This window comes from Archocentrus centrarchus, chromosome 14 (genome assembly GCF_007364275.1).
Source record: "Archocentrus centrarchus isolate MPI-CPG fArcCen1 chromosome 14, fArcCen1, whole genome shotgun sequence".
NCBI classification, from domain to species: Eukaryota; Metazoa; Chordata; class Actinopteri; order Cichliformes; family Cichlidae; genus Archocentrus; species Archocentrus centrarchus.
In genome coordinates, this window is record NC_044359.1 from 26,228,890 (window position 1) to 26,249,316 (window position 20,427).

The 20,427-nt window shown below is 41.2% G+C and overlaps 1 protein-coding gene across 1 annotated transcript in view; it reads right to left on the reverse strand.

Moving 5' to 3' along the window:
• rtn4rl1a (reticulon 4 receptor-like 1a) overlaps positions 1-15,659 on the reverse strand; it is a 112,456-nt gene extending 96,797 nt beyond the window's left edge. Inside the window, 1 exon segment of the mRNA XM_030746494.1 lies at positions 15,414-15,659. Within this exon segment, the coding sequence (XP_030602354.1) occupies positions 15,414-15,426 (13 nt within the window). The 5' untranslated portion in view covers positions 15,427-15,659.
• Positions 15,660-20,427: the final 4,768 nt, after the last annotated feature.

Consider the following 20,427-nt stretch of genomic DNA (forward strand, 5'->3'; position numbering starts at 1 on the left):
TTCAAAAGCAAATGTACTGTACCACTGTTAACATGCCATAAATTAGATCTTTCATTTCCAGCCACAATCCACCATTTGAATGATGACTGACATAAAATCAAAGCTCGCTACATAAAAAGAAAATTCACTATGGATTATTACAGGCACTACCTTGAGCCCATCATGTACAAATCATTTCTAATTTGCTGGAAAGAAAGCCGACAGCAGCAGGTTCAGTTTGGCATTCTGAATTGAAACCCTTGAAATATTAGTTCCTAGCATATTTCTTCTATTTTAATCAAACCAGTGTGACTGTGACTTGGTGATTCATTTTAGCAATTCTTTTTTTATTCATCCAAGAACATGCTATTTTGGAGAATGCCATCCATCATTTAGCTGCTTCTCCAGTCTCAGACTGTCCTCTGGACAGTAGCAGGCAATGCTAATCCTTGTTCTGCTCTGAATCCTCTACAAGCTGGGGAGCAACTCTAACCAGAACCTGTAGCAGCTGGAGAACTGCTTCATGTGCTGCTGTGCTGAGCCCAGTGAGGCTGCAGAGCAGAACCAGTTTCATGGTTCTGTGTTTTTGGACTCTCAGTTTTCTGTTCTTGGGCTTTGAATTTGTGCTTATTATGATCTGTGTTTGGTTGTGTTTCTTGAGTTTTCTTGAGTTTATAGTCCAGATTTTCCTTACTTCTGTAATCATTAGCTTCTTATGGTTTTAGATTTATTATCTCTCTGTGTTTAGTCTTTAGGATTCTTAGCTTCTAGTTCTTGTTATTTTGTGTTCTTGTTTCTGTTGGTGTTTAGAGTTTTTTATATTTGATTCTTTGTTCTAGTTTAGGCTAGCCTCCCTGTCTCCTTGTATCTTGTTGTCAAGTCTTCATCTCTGTCTTGACTGTTTCCTGTTTTGATTGTCTTGTTGCCTTTATCTTTGCATCCCTTTGTCCAGTCATCTTGATTGGTTTCAGGAGTTCAGGTGTTTCATACTGGGTAATACTCCCCTGATTGCCTTCCTTGTGTGTTTAAAGTTGTTGTTTTGTTTCCTGTTCGCATTTTTTTTAACTTTCTTGGACTTTTGCACTTTTGTTTATTACAGGCTACTTTTATGTTCAAGTCTGCCTTGTGAGTACTGCATTTGTGTCCTGTTTGCCCTGCAAGCATAACAACATGCCGCAGTCCAAGATCACGGAGTCCAAAAAAAAAGCACCACAAATAGAATCTAAATTGGTTGGAAACTGCACATTATTAAAAATAATTCGGTCCAATTGGCACGTAGTACTTTACTAAATGTATTTTTTTTAATTATGCTATTATTATGCTAAGAAAAATGTTCCATTCTTCAATTTAAAAACCTGCTAGAAGCAAAATATATAAAAGCCTATTTCATATGCTCATTCTGGAAAAATAGCATCAGTGATGCCTAAAATACAAATGTAATGTCATGAAAATGACTGCAGGTTTGTGCAGCAATGTAAGTAGTGATGCTGATTTACTTGAATATTAGAGTGAGTGCAAATTTATGACTTTTCCAGCTCTGTAAAAGTTCACCATTGATTACTTTTTCTTTTTTTTTTGGTTGTGTTCCAGAAGGCGTCCTCACTCGGCCCAATAAAAAGTCATCCTGGGATTTATCTGTACAGTGTCCCCAGCTGAGCAACTGATTGTTATGTAAGACTAAGTGTGACATACACATACACACACACACACACACACACACACACACACAAACACACACACACACACACACACACACCATGCTTCAATTTTATAATGAGACTCAGACTGAAGACACAAACAAGCTGTGGCAGCCGACAAACAACACTTTCTCTCACATCTCTCATCTCCTGTTCTCTCACATCACTCCATCTTTACTTCCTCCCGTCACTCTGAAGTACACGTCAAACACAGACTCCCACAAAATATTTCTCCTAATTTCAGCCATTTCATGTGTCTGTGTCTTTGTGTGGTGAGCTACTGCCTTTCTCTTGTGAATTCACGTTTGACTTTTCACTAGTTGTTATCCTGAGGGCTAATTTAGTCGGGGTTTGGACTGAGCATTACTAAAATGGATCCGGAAGAACCACTGGGGGGTCCTGGCAAATGACTGTGTGTGCATATGTACGCTGAGAATCAAAGAGTCTGCCTTGCAGTTCAAATCCAGGACAGAGGTAGTTGCAAGTAAAAAAAACAAAAACATTATTTGTTGTTGTTTTTGTTAGCTCAGTTATAAAATTTGTTGCTATCCTTTTTCTGACTATCCAACCACTTACTGAGTTTTGCCTTTTATTTTAACTTCAAATTTGCAATGAACCTACAAACTACTACAGAAACGACATCGTTTACATTACAAAATCTGCAGAATAAACTGTGTTCATTAGAGAAAAATCAGAGAAGAAAATTGGGCATCTTTAGTCTGTTTTCGCCTGGTCAGTCTGCTTAAGGACAAGTAAGGTGGTCATGTTAGTGTTTGTGCATGTATATTCATTATGTATCTCTTAAACAGCACTCTAAGTGTAAGCACCAGTCAGAGGCAGATGGGCTCGTTAATGCAGTGATGTAGTTATGTAAGACTTGCTACTGCTGCCGCTGCTCTCTTTCTATACTGCAGTACAAAGAGAGAGAGGCAGAAAATGTAAAATACAGCTTATAAGTCAGCGTGTGTCTGAGCAATTACTGCTGCACATGTTTGTGTGCGTGCGTGCATGCATGTGTGTGCATGCATATGTGTAGGAACACTGTGGGACAGATGGGATTGATGTGGTAAATCAAGAGGAATTGACTTGTTGTCCTGGATTTGATTAACTTTTCTCCCTCTTTAACCCATCTTCTGCAATTCCTCACATGCTGGGTAGCAGCCAGTACGGGAGCTTAACATTTGCTGCACTCTTGTATCAGCAAGGATGACAGAACACAGCAGAGAGCTTAGAAGCCAAGGGGAAAAGTAAAGCAAAAAAAAAAAAAAAAAGATTGCAAGACAGCTCTGGTACATGTATATTAATGCACTAAATATGTTTTGGGATATGCATTCTGAGATTTGTTTTAGGGGTATAGACAAAACAACATAAATAATATATGAAAAATAACTATAAAGTAAATTAAGGGAAAAATATTGCTTCGGCATGAGTGGATCACACAGAATGAGGTCGACTGTGCAGAATCTGTTGGCTATAAAAAAAATTATTTTAATTGTAAACAGTTACCTTTGTGAAGATGAAATTATTTGCAATCCAAACTGCAGCGTTTTCAAAACTGCTGTTAAAACGGGACCCGCTTCATATATGTGACACAGCATGGGAAAAGCCCCACAAAGACGCATGCTGCAGCAGCTCAGCCATGAACAAACGGACATTCCAATATTTCCAATGTTTGCTATCTTAACATCACTGCCTACAAATATCTGTCAAAACTATGTCTGAAAAATGTCATTTATTGAGCAACTTGTGTTGCATAAACTGGCCCCAGCCACCAAAATTTCCTCTCTTAGTGATGATGCTGGCGACTTTTCCATCTTTAGCGTGTGGATTGTGGTTGATCGACGACTTCTTGTAAATCTAGTAGATTTTTAATAAATATGCTACAAGTAAGTATTTATTTATTTGCATTGTTATTAAACCACAGTAAGTCAAAGAACGGACACAGTTTGGCATGTTAAAGAAATTCACAGAAAATGAGCAGAGATAGATAAAGTAAATCTTTTTCTGTTTTGTTTTTTGTTTTTTTGTTTTTTTGCATGTTAATCTGACATAGTAGGAAGTAAGTAAAAAAGTAAAAAATTAACATTTTGGATTTTAGTTGGGTTTTCGCATGCTGCGTCATATCATGGAAACTGTCAAAATTCATGTGGGGAAAACATTTTGCTTGAGCTGGTGTGCTTAAAATGTCTCTCCCTCTCAATACAAAAGTGTAATATGAATAAAAATAGGTTAAACTGATGCTCGGCTGTGTGCGAGCCATTTACTTCTTCTCTTTTGTTGTCTGCTAGAACATATCTGAAAGGTCTGGGGGAATGAGGCAGGGTCCACCCTGGACAGGTCACCAGTCTGACGCATGTCTTACACAGAGAGACAGACAACCATTGAAGCTCATATGCACATCTATGACCAATTTAGAATCACCAGTTAACCTAACCCATGCATGTCTATGGACTGTGGGAGGAAGCCAGAAAGAGCCCACACAGGCACAGGGTGAACATGCAAACGCCACACTGAAAGGCTCCAGCCTGGATTTGAATGCAGACCTTCTTGCTGTGGGTGGAGAGCGCTAACAATATACAATGTTTGTCGAGATTCACTCAAGCATTTTCTTATCAGAAATGTGTCACGACTACATCATTGAGCCTGTTCAAGGATTTTTTTTTGCATCATAAACTGGCTGATAAAGTTTTGAGAAAAACTGCTGCTAAAAAAAACAACAAAAAAAACACCCTTGTTTGCCATGATTTAAATTCTGCATATGAACTGGAAAGGTCAACACTGACTGCTGTCATTCACCACGACCCCCCCCCCCCCCCACACACACACACCCACACCCACAAAGCATCTTGTTTTTACATGTACATGGACACAATCAGTGGTAGATACACAGATTGAGAGCAGTTTCTTTTCATTCATACTCAAGGACTGAACTGTAGTGTTTCCAAATTGTCTGAGCAGCAAAACTTCATATTAGGAGGCAGAAGGCTGAAAAGCACCACAATTTACTCATCATTCACTTTGTATCCTTCACTGGGACATTTTTTTTACATTTTCTTTGGTATTACTTTTATAGTGGAGTTGTGTTTTCATTCCCTGTTTGCTTCGGTTTACGCACCAAATAAACATCTTGGTCAGGTTTACATAAAGATAATGGTGACACGTCCCCCACAGAGCAGCATCAAAGGCGTACGTGCTGCACTCGTGAAACTTTCCTCCAGTTGACATGTCGTGCTGACTGTCAAAAACAACAATGCATTTTGTCACTTATCCCTTTTTTGCCATGTGACCAGACTGTGTGAAAACACCATGATGCCTCCCCCCTGTGTGGATCTAATGGTGGGTTATGCTGTGCCTTGTTGGATTGTTTAGTATTCAGGCAAATGTTGAGCCACATTTTCTCACCAGAGCCCTCTGCGTTAGCACCCCCGCTGCATTAACGGCACAGTCCCATTCAGATGAAAAGAGAACCTGACATGAGGCAAATGAATGCACAACTAAACCTGCTGTTTAATCACATGGACAGTCTCAGGACGCTACTAATTATAGTGTCATCTCGAAACTAACAAGGACTGACAGTATAGGAGATGTTCTTAAATTCTGTCAGTGGGCACAAAGCCTGTTTTACGCACATTTCCGTGCTTGTTTTAATGAGTCAGCCACCTAAATTGAAACTTTTCCAAAGAGTGTTTCTATTAATTTGTCTACCCCTTGTAAACAGCAGGGTGCACCTTGGATCCCATGCAACAACCAACATATGTCGGAAAGGCTGCTGCGCTGTGAGCCGTTTCATGCAGGCATATTTTAAATAGCTTATCCTTCTTATTTATTTTTTGGATCTACTAGTTCTGTTTCCATGGTAATATCCAGAGTATTACATTTATTTATGTTTACATGCTCCTTTGTAATGAGAAGAAGATGAGTATCAAGACCTTATCGAAAATAAAACCTGGAATTGGAGCTGCTGGCTACGACATGCACACAAACATGTTATCAGAATAACTGCAACGTGGAATGGGGGGGGGGGGGGGGGGGGGGCAGTGAAGAGGAAGAGAGAGGGAGTAAAAGGACGGACTGAGCTGTGTGATCTACAGTGAGGAAAGCAGAAAGCCCATACTGCTGAGAGCTGTGGACCCCAAACGCCTTATCGGAAACCAAAACAGCTATCAATTATTCAACAGGTACAGAGTGAACCAGCTACAGAGGAGAAGACATGGGAGGCGAGGAGATTTGAGGAGAGAGAGAGAGGAGGGATGGAGGAGATACAGCCTGGGAGTTAGACACAAAGGATTTAAATTTTTTATTTTATGTCAGTGTGTTCAGAAATACACTGTGTGGTGTGCTCTTATTGATAATGCAGCTGTCATTTTTTTTTTTTTTTTTGCACTTTTTGACTAATTCATCAGCAACAGTGAACGAATGCAGGGCTTAAGTCAGTGTGAAACTGTAAAAAAAAGTTTGTGGCTTCATTTTAAAGGAATGGTTCAACATTTGTTTCCTAGCTTTCCAAAAGCCTGGTAGCTTTACCTCGGCTTCCATAGAGTATAGATGAAAGAAAAATGCAGCCACTTATTAAACATCACCCATTGGTTAGTTTGAACCTTTGAGATGAGCGTCTGCTTTATAGTCTGCTTTACTCTAAACTACAATTTGTGGAATGACCATCATTCCACAAAGTCTTTCAACTAGTGATCAAGACCATCAGGGAGGTGTTTATTCTGGTCGGCAAGAGTGAAGCATTATAGGTTCAAATTTCTCATAGATTTCTGTACAACTGGAAATCTTTTGGCTGTCACAGCTGTTGGTCTTCTGCTAATAATAACTAATAATACAGGTTCAATCTTCATTCTATCGATGGGTCCATGCAGAGCCCAAAGGTACATTTTTGTCATGTTTCACAGGTGTTTTCTATCATTCAAAAAAATGTTTTTGACTTTCTCAATCAGTTTGTTCCTAATGATTTCAAACCATTTTTTTTTCTATTTCTGTTTTGATTTGGGGTTTTTTGGTTTTGTTTTTTGGTTTGTTTGTTTTTTTGGAGGGGGGGGGGGGTAATACAATTCAAAAACACCTAATTCCATCTATGCAGAAAAAATTAACTGAGTCATTCTAAAGAAGAAAAACCGTATATGACATTGCATGCATCATCATGATGGGGAACTTCCCAGGAAAGTATCATAACGTTGGAGACGTCACTGGTTCTACTGTACCTGAGAGAGCATGCCACACATTAAAAGGAGAGCTGATACTGCTACATTATAAGCTCCAATTTGAGCAGCAATGACACTCCTGGGAGTGCAGGAAAATCCACCTCCTGACTGTCTAATGCTCAGCTGGAAGATCTATTCCACAAAGGTTTTACTTTTGCTCCTGAATCACAGACAGGAAGGTAGCAACTGTTTGCTCTTCCTGTCACAGGCCAGCATACCCTGAGAATAACATGAGGCAATTTGTGTGATATAAGTGCCTGTTGTGCCTGTTTAGCTTTAGTTGGTTTTAGTTGTTTCTGGTCCCTGTACAACCCTAGTGAGAGCTTGGTTTACATTACCAGCAGTAAGTCAGATTGGACAGACAGGGCTGCCCTTTGTCATTGATTCTTTGCATTTATGGACAGAAATTCTAGGTGCAGCCAAGGTGTGGAGGTTGGATGGTCTCATATCTGCTTTCGGTAGGTGAAGTGGATCTGTTGGGTTCATCAGGGGGGAATTTGCAGCTGTGTGTGAAGCAGCTGGGATGAGAATCAGCACCTTGAAGTCGGAGGCCATGGTTCTCAGCTGCAAAAGGGTGGAGTGGCCACTCTTGGAGTGGAGAAGGAGACCGACAAATGCATTGTTGATGTACATGCTCCACCAGTCTGCTGTGGTGAAGGGAAAGCTGTCTGAAGCTATCGATTTATAGGTCAATCTAGATTCCAGCCTTCACCTATGGTCACAATCTCTGGGTAGTGACTGAAAAAAAGGGCATCGTGGATACAAGCAGAAATGAGCTTCCCCTGAAGGGTGTCTGAACACTACCTTAGGGGTAGGGTGAGGAGCTCAGTCATTTGGGAGGGACTCCATTGAGATGGTTGGGGCATGACCAGGATGCCTCCTGGGGACCTCCTAGGTGAGGTGTTTTGGGCAAATCCTAGGCGTTCTCTCCAAGTACTCTGGCTTCCTCCCACAATCCAAAATGATGCAATTGGTGGGGTTAGTTTAATTAGTGATTTTAAATTGTCGATAGGTGTGAGTGTGAATGGTTGTCTGTTTCTCTGTGTTAGCCCTGTGACAGACTGGTGACCTGTCCAGGGTGCACCCTGCCTCTCACCCTATGACAGCTGGTATAGGCCCCATCCCCCTGAATTAAATAAATGGAAGAAGATGGATGGATGGATGGATGGATGGATGGATGGATGGAGTCAAAATTATCTGATGGGATTCATCAGGTAAATTCAACACAACTGATGCCGCAAATGATGCCAGAGTGAGTAAATAAGCTTTTAAGTAATAATGTAACTCATACTTTGGATAAAAGCTGCAAGTTGTATAAAGGAAAAGTGCAGATTTTCATCAAATGTGCAAATGAATTGTGACTTTGCAAAAATAATAACAATACTAATCTATTTTATTTAGATTACATTAATTACATAACTAATAATAGTTTAAGAAGAAATACGTCATGCTATTATTATTATTTTTGCTATTATGACTGTTTCTCACATTAAATTTTTCTTGTGGTTTCCAGAGCCCACAGTCCATATTCCATGTATTCAATTAAGCATGTCAGTAGGTTGAGGGTTAACTCTTCAGAGCCAGATGCTACAGTATATGTATAAGTGCGTGTTTGCAAATGCATGCTAAATACATGACAAGACACAGAAAAACAACTTTTTAGCAGGAGTTAAATGATGGATCTGTTTGTTGGCCTTGTTTTCAGAATAAGGTTGGAACACTTTGTATCACTGTGCCTGTATAGGGCCAAAAACAGCCCTCAAAAATCTGGCAACCTGCAATAAAGCCAGATGGATGAGCTGCTGTTTCTTAAGAAATATGCCAAACACACAACTCCCCATACAGTCACAATTTTCTTTTACATTTCTGTTGGTGCACAAGATAAACAAACAAGATGCAAACTGTTATTTAGTAAGTTTTAGAGAATTTTGGTAAGTGTAGTTTTTCTTTTTCTCTGAACAGAGCCAGGCTTCATGCCCCCCCCCCTGTCTCCAGTTTTACCGCTAAGCCAAGCTTCTCCTTCTCTGTACTTAATGCACAGACATGAGATGTACATCCTTCCTTTCATGTCAATCTCAGAGAGAAATTTCTCACAAATGTTTCCAAAATGTCTACAGCTCATTCGCTTTCAGTCAGAAGATGAGGATGCTGTTTCAAGGGACTGCTTCATCCAACTGTTTCTCCCACTGAGGACAAGAAGTTCCTTATTCAAAGAGGGTGACACTAGAACACATCCACGCAGTCAGCTCCTATCAGCTCTACTGCCTTCACCTGCCACTGGCTCACATTCTCTACATGTATTCCATTATCCTCCATGTAAATTCTTTTTCCTGATAACCATTCATTTTCTCCCTGTGTCCATTTCTCTGTCTCACACCTTCTCCCTGCCGCTTCAGCACAGTGTAACTCCCCTCTTACGCATCAGCTCTGGCATTTATAATAATGATTCCTGAGGCTCAAACACACACAAAAATCTGTATGAGCACTGTGTTCTTTCTATGTGATCACTGGCATTTGCATCACTTTCATCTGAAAACTTTCTCACACTCACATATGCAGACATACCCATGCAATTGTCTCTCCTTTTCACTCACTCATTCACACACACACACACACACACACACACCCACACACACACACACACACACACACACACACACACACACACACACACACACACACATTCACAGACAGAGAGAGACCATGCAGTCACCGCACAGCTAGCCCCAGCTGTTGCTAAGTGAACATGCAATCAGAGGACTTTACAGGACTCCTGATAGGGAGTAATGTCTTATTTGATTGGACACTTTATTCACACAGGACCTTCCTGCTCTGTGTGCTGCCTCTCAAGGTAAACTGTGGCGATTCATAAACAAATTAGAGCACTGTATTTACCAACAATCAGCAACCACTTCACTGCAGTGGCAATTAAACGAGTAGTATGAATCTAATTCGAGGGAACTGAGGAATAAACCACTTCAGCTTTGTTCATTCTGCGGCGGCAGCCTGATGGTTTGGGTTTTTTTAAAAGCAGAATAATGGCTCCTTTCCTATAGTTGCCTTAACTTGCACTTTATCCCAGTAAAAAATATACAAGATTCAAAACGGTGTGTTTGGTGTAAAAATAAATGTGTAATAAAGCTTTACTTGGCAAGAAAGTTGGAATAAAACACCACAGGGCCATTGTGAAATGCCATTTCATGCTCTGTACTGCATAATTTGTGTCTCTTGGTGTTTGTTTATTTAGCATCAAAACAATTTCTGCTCATTAAAGGTCTTTTTTTTTTTTTGCTTTGTGTTTGTGAGAGTTCACCAGTTTAGAAGCTCAGAGCTGTAAAACATCATGCCATGTAATTATTTCAATGCATTTGTACGCGTTGCGTCGATTCTAAATGCTGTGCACGTTCCAGAAAATTGTGGTGACACATAATGATAAAATAGAATTCCGCAGGCAGACCACACTGAGCCCAGGATAAAGCAGAAGAAAGAAAGGAGTCCGTGATTGACCTTGAGATCAGGCAGGAGGAGCGGTTGCAAAGGTCATTGATATGCACAGCCATCACATGGACACTCGCTGTGTGTGGTGATGCATTTCATCCTGCTCTCCACTGTGACTTGCATTAGGGATGTAATTGATTATGATATGACTTCCATTCCTGTAATCAAATCCCAGGATGATTTAGTTCTCTAATATAATATATCCACAAAATCCACACAAAGCACAGTGTTCCCTATATTGTCCTAATCTGTAAAATCTGTCCGCTGCCTCAGGATGCTGGTACTGTAGAGCAAGAGCAAATTTGGATCAATCTCAGCTCTCAATTACTCCACCATTTGGTGCTTCACGACCCAAATAAACATTTTGTCACCAATCCATATGTTATTATTATCTACCACGGCAATCATCTACAAAGCACACGTACACACGCATGCATAACAAAGCAAACGAGCAACAGCAGTTTTTAATTGTGCAACTGTAGACTTGACAGTGGCCTGCAGGCAAAATGTATGCATGCCAGCGCAACTGTCAGCTCAGAGAGACAGTAAGGATGCAGCATTAGTCTTTTGTCAGAGTGCCATCAAATGTACTCCATGATCCTGTGTTTCATCCAAACAGAAAGTGGGCTTGGAGGTGACAAATGATGGTCAGCAATCCTGCTTGAACATGTAGTATAGTATGCAAATAAAAATTGGGGGTTTAATCAGGGACAAACTTTCTTTAATTTCATATTGCTGCTAAAAAGTTTAATAATCAGATAAGGACTTGATTTACATTTGGGCCCAGAGGAAGCCTGGAGCTGTAGCCTCTAACAGTGACTTGCAATTTTACCATCATATATTGATATTGATCAGTGAAATTCAGTACAGAGCTGAGGTTCATTATAGATTATCATGGCTGAAGGTAGTAACACAGAACATTTCACTATTTCAAATACTGCTAATTCTTTTGGTGGCTCAGAGCATATATCCAGCGGCAGGAACGATGACAAAAAAAAAGTGAGAGGATCAAATCACATTAAAAAGTGCTGAGAAGAGAGGAATACTGTGTCATGTCAACAGAGGCTGAAGTTCACAGCTCAAGTAGGAGTTACGCAATCATGCGGTCTTCCATATAGATTGAACCTGTCCATCCAATCATGAAGCAACTTCAGTCTTCAAGAGTTGCGTAGGAAGAAGGTCACTGAGGGATACATGTGAGGCAAAGATACTGCGTGAGGTGAAAGGAGTGCATCGACATGTGTACTCCTCTGAAGCATCACTCAGAGAAATGTTAAACACAGATGAAGACTTAGATTTACCGATCACATCATTATCTTTGATGTACGTTGCGAATAAATGTGAATAAAAACAGCACAGAAATCAACAAAAGAAGACACTCGTCAGACTTTGTTTGAAAATGTTTGCAGTTTTCTTCTGTATCAAAGTCTACCACTGTACTGTACATCAATGGGCACTTCCAAGAAAGTGCTTTTAACAGTTAATTCTGCAAACTTCTCATCTTCTCATGGCGCCAATAGGGATGTTACCACAACCCACACAATTACAATTCCTTTAAATACCAAAATTCAGAAAATGGGACAGTGCTTGTATTGTAGGTAGTGTGGGCAGCATAGGCTGGCATGTTCTTGTCTATCCTTACATGCTGAAGAAGAAGAAGAAGGATGCTCACAAGCCCATCAAAGCCTACACGTGGAAGATGGCTACTAGTACAGCTTCAGCAACTCGTTGATAAGAAAGACAGTAAGAGTATGGAAACACTTTGGATTTGAGGCAAATGACTGAGGGATGATAACTGATTCACAAAAGGTAACATGCAAATGATACTATCATGCTTTTCAGACCAAGGGAGGAAATCCTTCCAACTTAGCTCGTGAAATGCCAGCATCCAGATCTGTTCAAAGAATTCAGTGAGTTTCACATCAATTATATTATCCTTCTTATCTTATCCTGAATTATATGTTGCCATTTTGTTTGAGACAGCTGGCATCACCTAACATTACCAGTGGCTAACATTATATAAATGCCTAAGCTAACGTAACTAACTTTATGCCTTGTAGTAACGTTAGCAGGTTACTCAGCAACCATCCTAACATTTCAGTCTGTGTCCCATCGACAACATATAAGGTTAATATTTTAAATAAATGGTCTCCAACCACCAGGTCAGTGATTTCAAACTAATTTCAGTGTCAAATTGGATCCTGAGAATCATGGAACTCACTTGTGGTTGACTGTGCTGAACACTGAAAGGTATGACCTGTGCTTTATGGATATAATTGTCTATTAGTTGGCCAGGCGCTTAACCCTTTGAGGTCTAAGTTGTCATCTGTGACTATCCTAATCCTAACCCTAAACTTAGTCAGTCAGAATATGTCATTTTTGGTTTTAGTAAATTGTTCTTCCAAGTCATGGGAAACAGGGATCAAAGAAAACATTCATTCTGACTGAGACACATCAAAAACTTTTCACATTTTTTTCCCAAAGTTCTGCCCTTCGACAAACACACAGGCTTAGGATTGTGCTTTACACAATTTTTCTCAAAGGGAAAAAAATTTAATTCTTGTTAGGTTTTGCTAAAGGGTTGTCCAAATAGGCATGGACTGCATGGGTTGGCAACATTAGCGCTGGTACTGAAATCATCTAAATTAAACATTTACATCTATATAGAGTTGAGTAGATGATAAAGTGATGATAGAAAGCTAGATTTTATCTGTAGTTATAGACTGACAATTGACCACTCATACCAAAAATTGTACCTTCTGAAATGTAAGAATTGAATGCATTTCTTAGCTGTGTGTGATAAATATCTTTGAATTTGTGGATTTTTTTTTCTTTTTTTTTTTTTTACAATTCTGATATTTGATTAATTCAAAATAATTATATCCACTAATGAAAATCAATATTAAAAAATGTTTTAATTCACGAAACAGCTGACAGCTAAAACAGGTCTGCACATTTAGTAAAACCTTTTTTAGTGACAGCTATTCTTTGTGTCACTAATTTTGTTTAGTTTGTGCCTGTATATATCTGACTGTGGGGGGAAAAGTCGATAAATAGGGAAATTGACAAGTCGCGTAACAGAGGCAAAGTCAAGTAAGGGAGACAAATCCAGCTTCAAACACACTGGGAAACAAAGCTTCGGCAGCCACCCAAACCAGCAAGCTAGTAGCCAATCAGTCTGCCAGGCCTCTCGGTTTGAGACTGGCAGCAGGAGCTGGTTGGCCAAGCAGAGACATAGAGAAAGAATGAGAGACAGACAGGAGAGAAAGAGAGAGGGAGTTTTCATTACACAAAAACACTTATCCTCTTTCTCCCCACTCTCTCACTCTTGTTTTATCCCACTGCAGAGAGATAGTGTGGGTAAAGGTGACAGTCATAGATAACTGTATCTCAGGCAGACTGCACAATTACTCTGGATTTTATTATTGCGACTGACAGTCACATATTTGTAGGAGGAGATACAAAGCAGTGCATCAGCCATCACCACCACTTTTTTTGCTGTGTGCGCGGGTAGGTGGGTGGGTGGATGCTATCCATCTGAAATTACAGGAAGATTAAAATTAAAGCTTGTCTCCCTCTAGCCAGCAAACTCTTTCCTCCTGCTCTCTTGTGCTCTGTCATATACACACACAGTGACAGCACTAATCAGCCCTCTGTCAAGCCCATTAGGTCCCACCTTTAATGAGGAGATCGCCCAGCTTGTGCCCTGACTCAGGCCAACCATGTGAGCTAATAGATTATGATGCGCATGGATGTGTGTGTGTGTGTGTTGTTTCCCTGCTCTGTGCTTCATGGAAATGACAAATGACAGACATGCAGTGTCTCTATTAAAGAATGTTTTTCCATTATGTTCTCGGGGTTCAGTCAGCCGCGAACTGCACTGATTTCAAAACAGTTCTCAGACAGGCCGCCTTTCACTGGAACTCAACTGCATGTTTTGGGGGGCAATTGGCAGATGAGTCACCACTCCACACTACAAATACTGTTCTTTAAAATATGTGTGTGTGTGTGTGTGTGTGTGTGTGTGTGTGTGTGTGTGTGTGTGTGTGTGTGTGTGTGTGTGTGCTTTCTGCCCGCTTTGCATCATCTTTTCAGTAATTACAGAAAGGCTGGTGTTTTATTTGACACGGGACGTTAATTTGTGAAATTGCTTTTTTCTTTTTTTTTCGGATTTGTCAGTTGTGATTTGTAATTGTAACCTGCACGTGCACCCACAGCGAAGAAGGTGGCGCGAGAGATGGGAGCTCTCCTATCAACACATGCGCAGGCAAGGTCACCGTGGCAAAACTTAATAGCTTTTCTCACTACAAAAAAAAAAAGCAGCGTGTCAATGTCAGAGTGAACGGGAGCGTACAGTTATTCACCGGGAGACACTTACACCGGCTTTTATTCTCTGGGCCCGCGGACCCTGAGGGAGAGCCACCGTCTCCCTCACTGCAGGCACAAGTCGAAATAGAGTGCTACTAGCAGGCTGAGCGCCTCCCTCTGTCACACGGATTTCCACACGCGCGCTAAAGCCATAGCTGTGCGCGCGCACACAAAGTGTCTAAACAGGTGAAACTTTGTACCCCCCCCCCCCCCCCCCCCCCCCAAAAAAAGATCCAAATTGTAAACTTTTCCAATTTAATTCTCACGTGCTCTTTACCCATTTCTCACTCGAGCTGGCGCGCGTAGCAACAGCACCAGCAACCCTCGTGCTGACAGGTACTACAAACTGCAGTGCGGCAGCGGTTCGCTATTTTACCAATAATTTTTACATGAAGTCAATAAATATTTAATCTACTTTCCAGTCGCGGCCACCACGGCGGGTAAGAGACGACTGGTAAGTTTAATAATATATGTATATATATATATATATATATATATATATTAAAAAAAGAGACTTGTCTGTGACTTAAATTGGCCAAAATAAAAAGAAAAGAAAAAATTAAAAGAAAAACGTATCAACTCGCACACCGATCGACAGTCGCAGCCCGGCTACACGCGCTCCACATCATCAGCAACAAAAACAAGTGAAGCCCTCTTTCCTTACCTCGCCTGAACATATTGGCAGCGGCTGTTTGGACCGTCTAGTAGCCTCAGTGCTGGAGTAGCATCCTTGAGGGTCCAGTCCTGTGCTGATGTTGATTAGATTGTTTTGATCCCTTTGACCGCTGGCAGGAAGAATATAGTCTTGTCTCCTTGGTGGCTTTTTTTTTTTTTTTTTTTTAAACCAAGTGAAGACGGTTGGAGGAGGAACCGGAGGAGGAGGACGAGGCGGTAGTGGAGTAGGAGGAGGAGGAGAAGAAGAATGGGGTCGGATAATGTTTGACAAAATTAAGAACGGAAATAGCCTAGAAGGTCCGCCACCAGTGGAAACGAAGTTCTCTCTTATAAAAGCCGAGGAAAACAAAAAATAACACCGTGTCCCGTCCCAACACACTCAGATGTGTTTTAGTGATGTTTCAACTCACCGCCATCTGGTGTTTATTAATCAGTGATATACATACTGACTTTATTTGATGCCAGAATTTAAGGGAAAGATGCTAAAACAGTCCCAAATCAGAGGAAAGTTCTCTTATGCCTTCATAATCGCCCTCCTGTCGGCTCTTCAGCTGCAGGTCAGGTAGAGACTAAAATGTGCTGTGCGTGGATCGTCAGTGTGAGTCAGTGCCGTCTACTGTCTCTGTTACCGGAGAGCTCCGAGGCAGCCGGTTCAGTCCCCCTCCCACAGCGAGATGTGACTGATGAAAGCCAGAGCATCTCTCTGTCTCTCTCTCTGTCTCTCTCTCTGTCTCTCTCTCTCTCTCTCTCTGTCTCTCTCTCTGTCTCTCTCTCTCTCTCTGTAGGATGTGCTTTATTGGCATGACAGACGAGTATGTGTTTATGAAACAGTCATAGGTTATCATATTAAAATACTCCTTGTATCAGTCACCCTCTCGTTCTTGCACCGTTCTCTCACTTATATCTGCACTGCTTCTTTATCTCACCCAATTCAATTTCCTTTTAGCAATCCAGCATGCTGCATAAACATTATTACAAAAGCTTCCATTACAATTCATTTTCTTCTTTTCTGATTTCACTCTTATTTCTTGTAACACTGCCACTCAAATTCACATTTGAAATTCCTTTATTGGCAATAACCATAATAGTTTGCATGTTGGGTTCTCACTGAGTATTCTGGGTACAAAGACATGCAGTTATTGGGGTTAGGTTATTGGTGATTCTAAAGTGCCCTTAGCTGTGAATGTGAATGTGAATGGTTGTCTGTCCGTGTTAGCCCTGTGACAGGCTAGCGAGCCGTCCAGGGTGTACCGTTCCTCTCGCCCTATGGGAGCTGGGATAGGCTCCACCCCATACCACCCCCCCAACCCTGAATTGGGCAAGTGGAAGAAAATGGACACATTGTGATAGTGGTAGTGTGTGTGTGTGTGTGTGTGTGTGTGTGTGTGTGTGGGGGGGGGGGGGGGGGGGGTTCTTGTCACGTACAAGAAACCAGTTTGATATAATCTGCTGTGTTTTCCTGCTGAAAAGAGCCATCAGACGATGGGTACACTGTGGTCATAAAGGGATGGACATGGCCATAAGCAATGCTCAGGTAGGCCTGTGGTGATGGAACAATGTTTGGTTGCTACTAAGGGGCCCAGAGTGTGCCAAGAAAACATCCCCCACACCATTACACCAGCAGCAGCAGCCTGCACCTTTGATAGAAGGCACGATAGATCCATGCTTTTATGCTATTTACACCAAATTCTGACCCTACTATCTTAATGTTACAGCAGACACTGAGACTCATCGATCCAGGCAGTGTTTCTCCAATCTTCTTGTGTCCAATATTGGTTAGCCTGTGAATTCTGAATGCTGAATTGTAGCTGCAATATGCTGTTCTTAGGTGGCAGGAGTGGCACCCACTTTGGACCATCAGTTTAATGTCTTGTTTAGTGAGAGATGCTCCTCTGCATATCTTGATTGTAACAAGTGGTTATTTCAGTTACATTTGCCTTATTATCAGCTCAAAACAGCAAGAAGTACACAACAAAGAAAAGGATGTAGTCCATCATTACTTTAAGACATGAAGGTACTCTAAGTTAATTCAAAACTTTTCAAGAACCATCAAACATTATCATGAAAGTGTCTAACCAAGTACTGCATTAAAGAGTGAGCACATACTTGTGTATCTAAGAGATTTCTCTTTTCCATTATTATGGGTTAGTTAGTGTACTAGCTAAATTGTAATTTTATTAAAAGTAAAATTACGTATAGATCACACACATCAACAAGTGCAAAAGGTGAATCCACTGTTTCATTTCTCTTTGTTTGGTCGACTTTATACAAGGTCTGTGCTCTTAGTATATTTCTTATTTTTCTCTAGTTTTCACCTGTGGTTTGAAATTTAATGATCCTTACTATTAACCTGTCAAAGCAATAACCCACAGCTAACTCTAATATGAATGATGTTGATATCTTGTATGGGTGAATGTTCCCGATTGTGTATTTGTGTGTATTTGAACGTGTAGCAGATCAGTATAATAGAATCATTATAGTCATGTAAATCATACAAATAGGCAAATGTTGATGAAAGTAATTACAGTTTTCATGCATTTCTTATATTATTTTCTCTTTGGTTGTAGTGTGCACTGATATAACTTTCCATGGGGAGCTTTTCAGGAGGCACTGCATTTTGATTCGATCAGAGGATATACTAGTCTATATAAAGTCCCTCTATTCTGTCCATGTTAGCATCAACACTGTCAACTTTACAGAATGAACAATTACCGTGGAAATTCACTTACAGTGGCTTGCAAAAGTATTCATACTCCTTGAACTTTTCCATATTTTGTCACATTACAACCACAAACATAAATATATTTCACTGGAATTTAATGTGAAACCAACACAAAGTGGTATACAATTGTGAAGTGGAAAGAAAATTATACATGATTCAACACATTTTTTACAAATAAAAAACTGAAAAGTGCAGTGTGCAAAAGTATTCAGCCCCCTTTTCTCTGAGTGCAACAAGTTGCATTCAGAAGTTGCCTGATGACTGCTATTGACTAAAAAGAGTCCACCTGTGTATAATCTAATCTCAGTACAAATACAGCTGCTCCGTGACGGCCTCAGAGGTTGGTTAAGAGAATATTGGGGAGTAAACAGCATCATGAAGTCCAACGAACACACCAGACAGGTCAGGAATAAGGTTGTGGAGAAGTTTAAAGCAGGCTTAGGCTCTAAAAAGATTTCCCAAGCTTTGAACATCTCACGGAGCCCTGTTCAATCCATTATCCAGAAATGGAAAGAGTATGGCACAACTGTAAACCTACCAAGACAAAGCTGACCACCTAAACTTACAGGCCGAACAAGGAGAGCACTGATCAGAGATGCAGCCAAGAGGCCCATGGTGACTCTGGACGAAATGCAGAGATCCACAGCTCAGGTGGGGAAATCTGTCCACAGGACAACTATTAGTCGTGCACTGCACAAATGTGGTCTTTATGGAAGAGTGGCAAGAAGAAAGCCATTATTAAAAGAAAACCATAAAAAGTCCCGTTTGCAGTTTGCCAGAAGCCATGTTGGGGACACAGCAAACATGTGGAACAAGGTGTTTTGGTCAGATGAGACCAAAATTGAACTTTTTGGCCAAAATGCAAAATGCTATGTGTGGCGGAGAATTAACGCTGCACATCACTCTGAACACACCATCCCCACTGTCAAATATGATGGTGGCAGCATCATGCTCTGGGGCTGCTTCTCTTCAGCAGGGACAAGGAAGTTGGTCAGAGTTGATGGGAAGATGGATGGAGCCAAATACAGGAAGAAAACCTGTTGGAGTCTGCAAAAGACTTGAGACTGGGGCGGAGGTTCACCTTCCAGCAGGACAACAACCCTAAACATAAAGCCAGGGCTACAATGGAATGGTTTAAAACCAAACATATTCATGTGTTAGAATGGCCCAGTCAAAGTCCAGACCTAAACCCAATCGAGAATTTGTGGCAAGATCTGAAAACTGCTGTTCACAAACTCTCCATCTAATCTGACTGAGCTTGAGCTGCTTTGCAAAGAAGAATGGGCAAAAATGTCAGTCACTAGATGTGCAAAGCTGGTGGAGACATACCCTAAAAGACTTGCAGCTCTAATTGCAGCAAAATGTGGTTCCACAAAGTATTGACTCAGGGGGGCTCAATACTTTTGCACACCACACTTTTCAGTTTTTTATTTGTAAAAAATGTTTTGAATCATGTATAATTTTCTTTCCACTTCACAATTGCATACCACTTTGTGTTGGTCTTTCACATTAAATTCCAGTGAAATATATTTATGTTTGTTGTTGTAATGTGAAAATATAGGGAAAAGTTCAAGGGGTATGAATACTTTTGCAAGCCACTGTATGTGTGTAAATTAATGATGGGTCCTGCTGGCTTGGCTTTTTGACTCTCCCTTTACCCTTCCCTTGTCTTTTCTTTGATCCTCCCCCCTGCACTGCATTGGCCCGTGTGGTGCAGGCCCAGCGTCCTCCCTGTAGGCCCGGTGCTCTGCCCTTGCACCTTGCTCTGTTGGGAGGTGGTGGGGGTGGGGACCTCAGGCAGGCATCCTGTGGGTCTGGTTGTCCTATGCTGCTGGGGCTGTGCCCTGGTGCCTTGGTTATGCTAGCTGGTGTCCTTCCTGGGCTTTGTTCACTGTCCTGCAACTCGTGCAGTGCTGTGGGCTCCTCTTTCTGGGTGCCCGTGCTGCCTGGGTGGGACAGGGTTGTGCTGTCTGGCCTCTGTTGAGTCTTGGCTAGGGCCCCAGGCACAGGTGGAGACCTTACTGCAGGTTTCTGGCTCAGCACACAGGTGCCCACTGCTTCTAGGTCTTTGTTGTAGGTTGCTTCCACTTGGGGTTTCTGGGCTTATGTGGTTTGTCATCACCACTCTGTGTTGTGATTTTTGGACTCTGGTGATTTTTGTGACTTTGAGAATGAGCATTTCCTCAAAATCACCACACTACCTGGTTTAGTTTCTGCTAGTTTCTTCTGGTTACTGGGTTTCACCGAGATGCATTTTGCTGCCCTTGAAGGGATTTGAATA